Genomic DNA, 13,501 nt, shown 5'->3' on the forward strand with positions numbered 1-13,501 from the left:
GATAGCAAACACCACCCTGCATGTTGATGCTGCGTCACTCTGATTGTTGACTGTAAACTGAAACTGTCCTGGTACACAGTACTGTACTGTCACCTGCCAGTCACAGCTCAGGGCGAAGAGGGCACAGCCTCTACTTAAACTGATACAAGAGAAGAGGTGTGAAGTTTCCCAGCTTACCCTGAAGGCAGCGGCAGGAGGAGGTTTATGTTTTTGACCTTCAATGAGACTGGACTGATTTCACTGTTTGTGTTTGAATGTTAGCTCAACGACTCACCTGCTGCTCACTCTCCTGGACTCACCTGTGCAGGTATGACATTTCATCTCATTCTGTGACATTAATCTGTGAGACGGACTGAACAAGTGTCTGATGGTGGTGAGTTCACTGTCACCGTTTAAATCAGTTTTTAATTCTTAGCGTCAGAGTTGAAATCTAACCTCTGTAGAGTCGCAGCAGGTGTCTTCAGGTGTCTGGCCTGGGTTTGTTTCTGGTGTCTCATGAAATCACTTTTTTTCTCTCTACTTCTCTGAAACAAACTGATCTCTGACCAGCCAGATGTGATAAGTACATACATAAATAACTGTACATTTACTCTAGTGCTGCTCTTGTCAGTTTAAACTTCATTTGAATTTTTCCTTTTTTTTCCCCAAAGAGTTTTTACTGTAAATTTTTCCAATGAATCCGACTTTTCCCATTTGTCGACAGGATGTTCATCAGAATAAATGTTCAGTAACTCTGTTTGAAAGACTCTATCCAAGTGCATTATGGGAAGTGTAGCATCCAGTCTGTCTGTCATAACGACTGAAGAGACCAAGTGAAGACCTGCAATGACCCTTTAACCTTACTGAAGAAAAAACCTGAAGCCTTTTCATCAACTGAAAAACCATTTGTTAACTTATTAAACTTATATCTGTCTCTGTCTCAGGTGTCTAGGTGAGCTTTGATTGGCGGGCAATGGACCAATCACTGTCCAGTGGGCGGGGTCATATGAGCGTGCTCAGTTGTTTCCCGCCCTCCGTGGGCAGAGACATCGTGGTTGCTGTGTTGAAGCCCCTGGGAGCCACCCTGGGAAACCCTAACAACCACAGCCTGCTGCATACAGACAGACAGGTGAGTGTGTGTGTGTGTGTGACCTGTATGGAAAGTTAAACACACACTCAGGTGTTGATCTGTAATCAGTGTTTGTTGAGTCTAAAAATCATTCACAGAGTTGCACATTAATTTACGACAGTCCCGCTTCACTTTGAGACAGATGTTCCCAATAAACTGGACACAGAGTTTGTTTGAACTGCAAATGACATCACAACAGCTGGAAACATCAGACCCTGTGGCTGGTTAAGAAATCTGTGCTTGTGTCTCCAGGTGAAGTGGACAATGGAGGTGTTGTGTTATGGTTTGACTCTCCCATTGGACGGAGACACAGTCAAACTCTGTGTTGATGTCTACACTGATTGGCTGATGGCGCTGGTTTCCCCAAAAGACTCCATCCCACCACCAATCAACAGAGAGCCCAACCTGTACGTCCAGAAGATTCTCCGACACCTGTACAGCCTGTTCTTGGCCAGGTAGACTGTCACACCTGAACTCAACCACTGACACATGTTGCAACACTGATCCCAGACCTGATCCCCACAGGAGGAACCTTTTACTAAGGAACCCACGACCTTGTAACCTTTAATGACCTGTTGACCTTTAATGAGCCAGTCACCTTAAAGTACCTGGTGACCTTTATTGACCCCATGACCTTTCCTTAAGCCAGAGTATTTATGACAATGTATTCTAATCTAATAAAGTCTTGTCGCTCTGCCCCCTCTTCAGGTCAGACCAGGTGAGTCCGGTGTACCTGTCTCTCTGTCAGCAGGTGTTGTGTGCAGTGCGGTTATTGGCCAGAGAGAGCACTGTGATGAGTAGAGACACCTGGGAGACTCTGCTGCACTTCCTGCTCCGCATCAACCACGCCATGCTGGCTCCTCCCACTGCTGCAGGTGAGACAATGACCCCACCCCCTTTGTGTCCTCGCTTGTCTCTCATATTTCTCACCACTCTCTCTCACCTGTCTGTCTCCCAGCAGTTGGTGTGTCTGACCTGTCGATGGCGGTCCACTTCGAGGTCTTGTTGCTGTCTTGCTCTCGGTGTTTCCCGTCTCACTCACTCTGGCAGATGTGCAGACAGATGTTGAGCGGCTGGCGACATCAGTCTGTGGTGGTGGATCAGTGGAACCGAGTCGTCGCAGCTTTAACCTCCAGGTTCGAATCATTTTGTAGGTCTTGTCCATCGTCTCAGGTTATTCATGCTAACAGAGGTGTGTTGTTGTTCTCTTATGTTGTGTTTTGTGTTCTTGTTGCATTGTTGCGTTGTTGTTGATTTTGTTGTTGCGTTCTTGTTGTTGCATTGCTGTGTCGTATTGGATTGTTGTTTTTGTTGTTGTTGAGGTGTTGTGTTGTTTGTTTTTGTTATGATGTTGTTGCTGTTTTGTTACATTGTTGTGTTGTGGTATTGCTGTTGTGTTGATATTATGTTGTTAATGTGCATTGTTGTTGTTATTGTATTGTGTTCTTGTTTTTGTTGTTGTGTTGTTGATGTTGTTGTTGTGTCATCATTGTTATGTTGTGCGTTCAGGCTGTTGCTGTTAACCTTCGGTCCATCCTTCCCTGAGTTTAAAGTCCCAGATGAAGACGCGGCTCTGATCCCTGCAGACCTGGACGATGACAGAGTCCCTCAGACCTGGTTCAGGTTCCTGCACATGTTCAGGTAACACGTCTTTAAGTCTTTCTAGTTTCAGGCTGCACATGTGACGTGTTTCTTGCTAACACTCACTCTCTGCCTCCTCTCAGTCACCCGGTGGTTGTTGGTTCAACTCCTTCTTCTCAGGAGGAGGTGTCAAGAGGAGGACACAATCAGCTGCCTAAAATCTTCTTCAGAGCCATGAGAGGAGTCAGCACTCTAGTTGACGCTTTCCTTGGTACTCTAACCTATGTCCTCTGATCCTCATCTCACCCCTACCCAACCCTGATCAGACATCTACCTAACCCCTGACCCCCACCTGATCCCAGACCACAAACTAACCCAGGAACTACTACCAATATATCCCAACATTTAAAGGACCATTGTGGTGTTTCTGCATATTTGATCCTGTTTATTACAAACCACACAGTCTGACCTTCCTGCTTATCATTTCCCAAATCAACTGTCAGTTTATAGATTTCTCCATGCAGCCGTTGGTTTCACTTCATTAATATGGAAATAACTTTTAAAAACTTAAAACCAGAGAGAAAATCCATGACAGTTAAAGTTTACTGTTTTGTGGTTTACCCACTCACAGTGCTGCATGCGGAGGAAGTGAAGAATAATTTTACAGCCCGAATCTTACTTTTGATGTTTGGACCAACATGTGAACAAAATACTGAGTTAATGATGTAGTAGTAAATGTTCACTTTATTTCCACAGGTGTCTCAGTGGTCAGTAAAGAACCAACGGAGCTGCTGCTGCCAAACACTGGTATACACACATTACCTACACACTGGTTTACACACATTACCTACACACTGGTTTACACACGCTGTCTATATGAAATGGTATACACATGTCACCTATATACCTACATGCTTTAGTTGATGTGTTTCTCCAGGGCTGACAACAAGGATCCATTTCAGAGACCGGTTGCCATCTCTTGGTAAACCAGATTAACCCAAAGTGATCATGTCAATCTGATCAATAAGCCAATCAAAGCAGAGCCACTGAGAACCTGGTCTGGACTTGATCGATTAAAGTTAATTTTATTGACCACATAAATCAAAATCAAACTTTCAGTCTTACCTGTGATGTTCGGTGTTCAGTTTGAGGATGTTAGTTTTTCACCTCGTCTCCTCCCAGGTGTTGCTGTGACCAAAAGCCCCTTCAGAGACCTCCTCCCCTCCTATGGTAAGCCCTGCCCCCGAGCCCTGATTTGATTGGTGGAATTGATCTGCAGTATTAGAGCAGGGTGGTGCTCATGTTGTGTGGTCTCCTCAGGGTTCTCCCGGCCTCGTTCTGGCAGTGCCCCGCCCACCCCAGTGAACATACTGAGCTTGCCCAGTGCCCCTCCCTCCACCACGTCCCCCCCAATGCACAGGCGACTAAAACCTGTGCATGTTTCCAAGGCAACGGGCAAACCGACGGTATGACATCTTTATCCGCCCAGGTACATGTCTCTTTACCTTCCCAGGTATGCAGTGGGAAGAAAGAGTTCACTTCTCCCGAGCTTCACTCCGACATTATCCTATAGAAGACCAAGGTAAACTTGCACAGGCTCAGCTTCGTCGTGCAGGTTATCCATTGAATGATGTTTTAAATATGGAAGAACAACACAATAATCTGTGTTTTTACTTCAAATAGTTTGTGTTTGTTCATTATTGTGATGTAGATGAAGATCTGAACATGTTATAACTTCTCTTTTCTTGTCTTGGTACGTTTGAACCATGTTCTGACTTTTGGGTCTCCTCCTTCTCTCCTCTCAGATGTCTTCCTCCTCCCCTCCTCCCTCATCCCCTCCCCCGCTGTGCTCCAGTCCCCGACCCCCCCCCTCCCCCCTCAGGTGTGACGTGGACTCCCTCCTGCACCTGTTCGGCTGCTGGTTGTTTGATGCTGCTCTGATCAACAGAGACTCTGGTCTGTTTGGCCAGTACTCTGTCTGTACTACTACAGTACTACTACAGTAGTACTACAATGCTACACATACTACACACGTGAAGCAGCTGCAGGTTACCACATGATAAACTCTGTGTCTCCTTCAGCTGGTCACTGTGATGTCACAGTGATGTCAGAAAGGTGGGCTGCAGGTCGAGCTGAGGCCTGCGGGACGCTCTGCAGGATCATCACCTCTAAGAAGACTGCAGAGGACATCCTGCCTGTCTACCTGTCCAGGTATATGTCTGCTTACCTGTCCAGGTCTAGTCACCTGTCTTTGGACTGTGTTATGATCATGCCCCCCCCCCCCTCCCAGGTTCTACATGGTTCTCCTGCAGGGTCTCCAGGTGTGTGAGGGGGCGTGTCTTCCTGTTCTGGCCTCCATCCTGCTAAACTCCACCTGTCTGTTCTGCTGTGACCTGAGAGGAGTCAACATGCTGCTCCCCTCCTTCATCTCAGCTCTGGAGAGCGTGCTGCTCGACAGGTACAAGTACTGCAAGTACTACAATTACTGTAGATACTAGTACCAGTACTGCACACATTACTACTCTGAACATGACTAATAAGTGCAAGGAGATCAAAATAAAGACATGCACCGTAAGTGCTAGTTGGGTCATGTTAGGGTGTGTAGGAGAGGAGGTGCGTTTTCAAGAGATTCCTAAAGATAGAGAGGGACGTCCCTGCTCTCATAGTATTCGGTAGCTTGTTCTATGATCGGGGAACCTCAGACGAGAATAGTCTGGACTGCGATGGCCTTGTTTGCAGGGGTGGCAAAGTCCAGGCAGTATAGTCCAGGTCTTGTTTCCGCTGTGGTCTCTGATGAATCCAGTTCAAGTCACACTAACATGAAATCCATTCAACAAATACAGCCAGTGATAAACTCACTTCAGTCAGAGCATCCAGACACAGATTTACAGAAGAACCACACGCATTAGCTGAGGTGATCAACTTTCACTTCCCAGTTTCTCTTCAGCCACACTTTCACTTCCTCTCTCAAACTGAGGTTATCTGTGTTTTAATGTGAGGTGGTTTCACAGACAACAATCACTCCAGGCTGACGGGCTGTGAAACTAGCCTGTGAGACGCTCAGGGACTCTGATGTTACAGATACTACGACCCACACTGATGTGTAGTTGTAGCTCTGTCCTTCACAGGTAACCACCCACCTGAGCTGTGGGAGCTTCTGTTTGTGATCCAGCACAATGAGGACGAACTTGTTCTGAGAGATCTGAGTCAGAACAAGAGAACCGCAAACCTCCTGTCTCCACCCAGACTACTGTCAGACAAACTGTTCTAATGTGAGTCATTACGAGCAGATCTGAACGCAGGTCCCTGTGGGTACAAACCTGTTTCAGCCAGTTTCCCTCTCCCTGGTCAGTCCAAGTCCTGCGGTCTGCAGCAGGACTACAGTCTCACGTCTGAAACATGCAGCAGTAATGTGTTCATCAAGCAGGAAGCGTAGTCATCCAATCACTCACTTACACCTACAGATACAGTAAAGTCCAGGTCCAGCTGTGACTGTAGGTAACACTCTCTCTCTCTCTCTCTCACCCTGTGTGTCTATGTCTCTCGCCCAGAGAGCTGTTGAGATTTAAGAGTTTTGTGAGTCCGGTGGATTTGAGACGAGCCTCCATCCTCATCCTGCTGTCCCTGCTGCCCCTCTCTCTGCAGTTTGGATCTGTCCAATCTGAGGTAACCTCCTGTCCACCTGGTTAAACACCTACACACACCCGTGCAGACATGACCTGGACCTCACAGGTATACGATAGGAACATCCAATAATAACCACCAGCTACAGTAACGTTCACCTGTGTGTGTGTGTGTGTGTGTTTGTGTGTGTGTGTGTGTGTGTGTGTGTGTGCGTGTGCACTCAGGTGTTACTGGACAGACAGTTTGGGGGTAATGATGTCACAGCAGGCAGCTTCCTGTCTCTGAAGCCCCGCCTCATCGGTGTTCTGATTGGAGCTCTGCAGACAGAGAGCAACGCCTCCAACACACAGGTGATCCTGGGTCAGTCACAGATCCTGGTTCCTGTTTACAGTTTGAAACAGTAGAACATGAACCACAGGTCTGATTGTTTAAATGGTTTCTGTTGAACTGATGCAGCCGCCATGTTGAACCTGGTCCAGGACTTGGCTCTGGTACAGGCGGTAGGACAAACTCAACAGGTGAGTCTACTGACATCTACTGACATCTACCTCTGACTTCAGGGCACTTTTCATATAGAGCAGGTCTAGACCGTACTCTGCCAGAACAGAAACAGTGAATGACAAATTCTGGTTTATTTTGGTTCCTTTCATTGCTCTTTATGTTTCTTCTAGAACTTCTAGATAATAACACACAGTGCTGACCTGAGGATGTGTGCATGTATTGGCCTCCAGGGGGCGCCAAATGGACTTTACTCTGTTATTCTGGGTTTTCCAGGAAACTCAGTCCCACCGTGGGGGAACCAGTAGAGCCAGATGGACTGGGGGAACCGGGGAAACCAGTGGAACCAGTGGAAACAGACGAACCAGAGGAACCAGTGGTTAATGATGATCATTTGGATTTTAACTAATTTTTAAGTTGTAATTGTTTGTAATATTGACCCAGTATGTCGTGGAAATCTGAGTGACTGTGAGTTTTTTTTGTTTGTTTGTTTTTTTGTATGTGTGTGTGCATTGCCATGACAACCAGCTGTCCAATCAGATGCAGCAGGGGTTCTGTGGGTTCAGTTTTTGCGTCTGCTCACTCAGCGTTTGACGTCTCAGTGGAGGAACGAATCAGCAGTTTGTCTGTCTGCACTGGAAGTACTGGGAGGACTGGCAAAGGTGGACACAGATGTGCACACACACACACACTCTCTCTCTCACACACACACACACCTGAACCATCCCTGTATCTGTAACTCTGTGGTGTGGTCCTGCAGGTGGAGGTCAGGGTGGAGGAGTCGGAGAGGAGGCGAGCAGTCAGTTCTGTCTGTACTTACATCGTGTTTCAGTGCAGTCGTCCTCCTCCTCTTCACTCCAGAGATCTTCACTCCATCATCGTCGCTGCTTTCCACTGTCTAAACATCTGGTTAACTCAGCACCCCGCCATGTTAGACCACCAGGTAACTCACCAACAGACAGATAACTGTATATATTATACAGACAGGTGTGTACATTCATACAATGTATTAGGTGTGTGTTGTACATTTAGTTGTGTGTGTTTCAGGAGTGTTTATTGGAGATTCTGGAGATTGTGGAGTTGGGGATTTCAGGCAGTAAATCCAGACAGGAACAGGAAGTGAAGTGTAAAGAAGAGAAAGAACTGAACCCAGCCTCTCTGAGGGTGAAGGAGGCAGCTGAGGCCACACTGAGCTGGTGAGCAAAACGAACACACTCTGAAACATCTACACTGAAACATGCGATGCTGTTTCCACAGAATGCAGATGTGGAGAATAAAGTGCTGGTCTGATTTTAAAAACAGCAGATGTTTCTTCTTGAAGTGAAGGATTAACTTTTTCCACCTTAATCAGACCAGAGTTCTCTCTCTTTCTAAACCAGGACCATGACTTTTCCCTGATGTGAATCCATTTTTACTTGCCTTGCCTGCGCACATGTTGAAATATATAACAAAAACCTGCTCTTTATCCATATCTCAGTGTCATGCAGGTTTCAGGAGGATTCCCGTTTGTTGGAGGTGTGCTGGATGAGGACGCTGTGATTGGCTGCTCTAGTTTGAGTGACAGCAGTGTGAAGAAGTTCAGATATTTTGTGGTGGACAGCTCGGTGATTCTGGCCATGCTGGAGGAACCACCAGTACCTGAACAGGGTTAGTCCTGACTCACAGAAACACAACCCAACACACACACTCTAATGTCCCACACATATTCAAGTACAGAAACTCCAGTTCTCCTTTGAAAACGACTGCAATAATCACATATTTGAATTTTTTGTGATTCATTCTCACTGAGTTGGCTGATCGATCAATCACTCAGATACTGTTTTTAATGTATGTATCGTGTGTGCAGCATCATGTCCATCGCTCACAGTGCTGATCAGAGGACCATCAGGGCGTCACGGCTGGACTCTACAGCTCCACCTGGAGCCCAGAGAGGGAAGAACACCTACACAGGTAACCACTTACACCTTCATCACTGAGTAGTATAACAAACACACAATAATAGTGATGAAAGAAGTAAACGCAGTGTGTTTCACAGGCTTCAGATCAGTGTTTTATCCTTATTGTCTGTTGATTTATTGCAGAAAACTCGAACCCCAGAACACTGCGGTGTAGCCCAGGAGGATTCTGGGATACGATGTGGTGTCAAACATCAGGTGTTTCCTGAAAACATGAACAGATTTCCTTCAGTTAAAGCAGATCTGAGTATTCCAGCCCTGAACGAGGCCGTTACTGAGGAGGTAGGAACCTCAACCGGGTCAAGACCCTGGTCTGACCCAGAACCAGAACCTGTGTTCGTTCAGTTACAATTGATGGTTGTTCCTTACCTGTGCATATCACCTGTGGCGTTCCTCAGGCACCAGTGTAAGGTCCTCTTTCTCCAGCTACATCGAAGTCAGTCAGATGTTCTTTACCTGTTCTCCACATGGTGTTTTTTTATGATAGCTGTTATGTAGGATGAGTCATCACCTGGCGTCAGGTGTCAGTCAAGTCTAAACTCCTCCTCTGTCAGGTTCATCGGCAGTTGGAGCGTCTGCGAGCAGTGTTAAAGAGACAACGCCAGGTTGAGGATCGGCTACAGGCGAGTGGTCATTCGGTTGTCATGACGACCTGCAGGCCACCGCCTCCGGTCACTAACTTTCAGACGGCAAGACTGTTCTTGTCCCACCTCGGTCTGCTGACACCTGAGACCCTGAAGGTACAGAGGACACGAGGACAGGACAGACATCGATTCAGTGAGTTATTGATTCATTTAGACATGTCTGTCTCACCTGTCTCCCTCTCACCTGTCCGTAGGATCCAGGTACCAGCGGTGTCCCAGCTCAGCTGGTGTCTCTGGATTCGTCTCTTCCAGGATTCTCAGAGGATCTGAGACGTTTGGATCAGATGCCGTTCAGAAACTGTGACTCTGCCTTTGTTTTCTACATGAAAGCTGGACAGAGGACAGCTGCTGAGGTCATACACACCTGTCTGTCTCACTTGTCCGTCAGCTGCTAAGGTTTTACTCACCTGTCTGTCTCTCTGTAGATCTTAAGGAACGTTGAGTCCCGGTGTAGCGTCCCATCTCACTTCCTGGACTTCCTGTCTTCTCTTGGTCGGCCGGTGGAGGTGGGGCCACGACAGGGGAGCAGCACCAGCTCCAGCAGTCCAAGTGAGCAGACAGACAGTGTCAGGTGACCGAGGTCATCAGAGGTCACTCTGTACTCCTTGTACCTGACTGGTTGTTTTCTGTCTCCCAGAATTCCCTGCTGTGCTGGGTGACAGTGGAGGGGGTGTGTTTAACGGAGAGAAATTTGTCCTGATGTTTGCTGATGCTCTGACGGAGCTCACCTTCATCGTCCCATCATCATCCCACAGTCAGTGTCTGATGATGTCACAGTCAGAAAATGTCTCTAGTGATTAACATAGTCAGTTCCTCCATGACCATATAAGGAGACGAGCTGTTCTTTTATATATATTTTTTTCTATTACTAAATGAACTTCCTTTTTTTGTTTGAAGCAGTTGATTGGTTGAAGAATCTAAAGGAGGCGGAGTCTCCGACTGAGTCATCATGCCACATGCAGAGTCACTCTGAGCTTGGCCAAGACCCCACAGTACGTCTCTTCAAAATAAAAGCTTTTTCACTTGGTTATCACTGACCTGTCTATCTCTCTCTGAACTGTATGTATGTCTCTGACCTGTCTCTCTCTCTCTCTGTCCAACCTGACCTGTCTAACCATGACCTGTCTGTCTCTCTCTAACCTGTCTGTCCAGAGTTCTCCAGTCGAAGACAGGAAGTCTTTTCCTTTTGTGTCGTCGTTCGTCGGCTCTGAATCTAAACTGCTGATAGTTTGGGTTGAGCGGTTTGACGATATCGGTAAATAACTTTATTGCTAACTAGCTGTAGCTAACTGTGTATTAGCAAGACTGGGGAGTGACCTCCATCTCACTGGTGACTTTGTGTTTCAGAGAGTTTCCCTCTGTCTGATCTGCTGTTAGAGAGGAAGACAGGAACATCGGCTGGGTAAAAAACCGACAGTCCACCCTCTAACAAACTGATTCAGTCTGATTCTTTAACAAACTGATGACATCTGTCCATCAATCTGTCTGACAGCGTCTCAGACGTCCAGCTGATCTTCATCCATCCTCTGAAAACTGGACTCTACCGGATCCGTTTCCATGAAAACGTCACCAGCAAGTTCAGTTTAGTTGTTCCACTGGTCAATGGGAGTGTGGTCAGCAAGAGGTCACTGAGTAGGTCTATCACCTGTCTGTCTGTCTGTCTGTCTGAGTATGACCTGTCTCACTGTCACATGTCTGTCTGTCACATACAAAACCAGAATTACTGCTTCCTGGTTGTATCCCTCTGCCACTCAGACTAGTTTCAGATTACATCTCTGTTTATCCACAATCATGTAAAATCTTGAAATTTTGTCATAATTGCCATGTGAAATCTTGAGTAATGGCTAAAAAGTGTTTTTTTTAGGTCACCGTGACCTTTGACCACCAATGTCTAATCAGTTTGTCCTTGAGTCCAAGGGAATGTTTTTACCAAATTTGAAGGGATTCCCTTGAGGCATTCTGGAGGTATGGCATTCACAAGGCCAAAATCATGTTTTGTGTGGTTAATGTGACCTTGACCTTTAACCTTTGACCCTCAAAATCTAATCAGTTCATCCTTTAGTCCTAGTGAATGTTTGTGCCAAATTTGAAGAAGTTCTGTCAATGGGACGGACCAATGGATGAGACCTGATTCTCTGTGTAGCAGTGAGATTATAAATCCTTTATCAGGGAGAGAAACTGTCTAAAACCGGAGCTTATCCAGTTCAGCTGTCGGGCGTCTTTCTTTAATGTAATGCTGTCTAATATATATATATAATACAAACTTGATTTTCTGAAAAAGTGACAGCCCTTGTATACACCAGTCCCCACATAACTCATTTACCTCATGCTGTTTAATGCAGCCTCAGCCGAGCCATTCAATGCCCCGGGGAAAAACACGCTTCGCGTGTCTGGCCAGTGTGCAGCACTGGTCCCCTAACCGATCTTGGCACTTCGTTATGACATCAAGAGCAGGGCAGCCTGCTACTGTGAAGTATCTAAACATTTGGTGTTCTCCGTGCACCACTATTATACTCCCAAACTGTAGCACCTGGCACATTAAGTTCAGCTGAGCCAGTGTCCTGTTGCTGCGAGGCGCTGATAATACATCAGGTTACACCGCTGCCTTGTTAGCTGAGTTGGTTAAAATTAATTAAAGTTCAAACGGAATGTTATTGAACATCCCATTGTTAATGTTAGCTCCGTTCCTCTTCAGGTTTATTGTCTCCTGACAGTAACGTTTCTACACACTCACTTTTTTATCTGCAGCATTACATTGTCGACCTGTTTTATTTGGTTTTCGATGGTTTTGCAGGTGAAGCCTTGGAGGCCCCTTGATCCCTTTGGGCCCCTGGGCCTGTGCTGGGTCAGCCTGGTCTTTAATCCAGCCATGTGTCTAATGACAAGGAGGCGATCTGCATTACTGGATTGTTTGAAAAATAAAAACATTTTGTTGTGAATAGGCCTTTGACAAAACATTCATCACATCACAGATTTTGTTGATTAATTTAACATTAATGAAGAAGACCATCTGTCTGTCTCCAGGTTTCCTGGTCAGAGAGATGGTGATCAACTGTTGCCATCGGCGACGGTTGGAAAGTGACTCTGCCCCTCCGCCACATGTCAGAAGGAAGCACATGATCAATGACATCATCCTTCGTTACCGCAGCCGCTGCTCGGAGCCTGCCTTCTATTCTGCCCTGTTCCGTGACCTCTGACTGTTGCCGTGGCAACATTATTGCTGATCTACCATTAACAGTTTTAAAGGGGGCTATTTGTAAGTTTTGCTATTGCTATGTCACCGACGTTAGCATTAACAGCAGTCTACTTACCAGTCTAGAAGAACTAAGAGCTGTCTCCACCAGTGGAAAGCAACGCCATGTTAACTCTTATTTTACTTCTATTTCTATTTTCTTCTATTGAAGTTAGCATGCTAACTGGCTAGCACTGGCCGGGCTGTACTGTACTGTAGCATCCGGTCTGCCCTGAACAAATAACGCTGCCCACCAGTTGCTCCCAGCAACAAACCACATTTGTTGGTGGAGAAAATGTACAAATCGCCTATTTAAAGGTGTGTGTCTAAATCAACCAATCAGAATCAACCGTTATTGCTCTCAGGTTAAAAACTTTACCTCCAAGTTTGATTTTCTGATGACAGGTGTTACTGAGTGATGATGTCAGCTGTATGTCTAATAAATAGTGTGTGTTTAAACCACTGTTGTCTCTGTAAAAACCTCACATCCAACATCTACCAGCTGATTGGTCCTCTGGTGAGTGATGTCATCACGTTACTGAACTTGACAAACAAAATGCTACCTTCTCCTCACCTCCTCCACGCCACTGCCTCCTCCTTTTCTTCTCCACCTCCTCCTTTCCCCCTCCTCTTTGCTTTCTCCTCTTCTTCCTTCTGAACATCTCCACCTCCTTCTTTACTTCTCCTCCTCCTCTTTCTCTTCCTCGACCTCTGCTCCTTGATTTCTTCACCTCCTCCTTTACTTCTCTTCCTACTCCTCTACTTCTTACTGTCTCTTCCTCCTCTTCTTGACCACCTCCTACTTTCCTTCTTCCTCCCTTCCTCATCCACCTCCTTTTCCCCCCTCATTTATAAGGCT

The 13,501-nt window shown here is 46.3% G+C and overlaps 1 protein-coding gene across 1 annotated transcript; it reads left to right on the forward strand.

Annotated features, from left to right (window-relative positions):
* The first annotated feature begins 367 nt into the window (after window positions 1-367).
* On the forward strand, window positions 368-12,690 carry LOC111219341 (ral GTPase-activating protein subunit beta-like). The gene is given in 30 exon segments (XM_022741975.1): window positions 368-373; window positions 932-1,108; window positions 1,361-1,563; window positions 1,817-1,983; window positions 2,070-2,244; window positions 2,618-2,749; window positions 2,833-2,960; window positions 4,010-4,155; window positions 4,504-4,649; window positions 4,682-4,900; window positions 4,980-5,147; window positions 6,241-6,355; window positions 6,538-6,673; window positions 6,770-6,831; window positions 7,088-7,190; window positions 7,334-7,473; window positions 7,572-7,754; window positions 7,859-8,007; window positions 8,289-8,458; window positions 8,658-8,761; window positions 8,893-9,048; window positions 9,321-9,506; window positions 9,605-9,763; window positions 9,836-10,017; window positions 10,073-10,164; window positions 10,311-10,402; window positions 10,563-10,665; window positions 10,758-10,851; window positions 10,903-11,042; window positions 12,435-12,690. Coding segments are annotated over 30 exon segments (4,206 nt in total). The 3' UTR covers window positions 12,608-12,690.
* Window positions 12,691-13,501: the final 811 nt, after the last annotated feature.

This window comes from Seriola dumerili, unplaced genomic scaffold, assembly GCF_002260705.1.
Source record: "Seriola dumerili isolate Sdu_G_001 unplaced genomic scaffold, Sdu_1.0 BDQW01000066.1, whole genome shotgun sequence".
Classification (NCBI taxonomy): domain Eukaryota; kingdom Metazoa; phylum Chordata; class Actinopteri; order Carangiformes; family Carangidae; genus Seriola; species Seriola dumerili.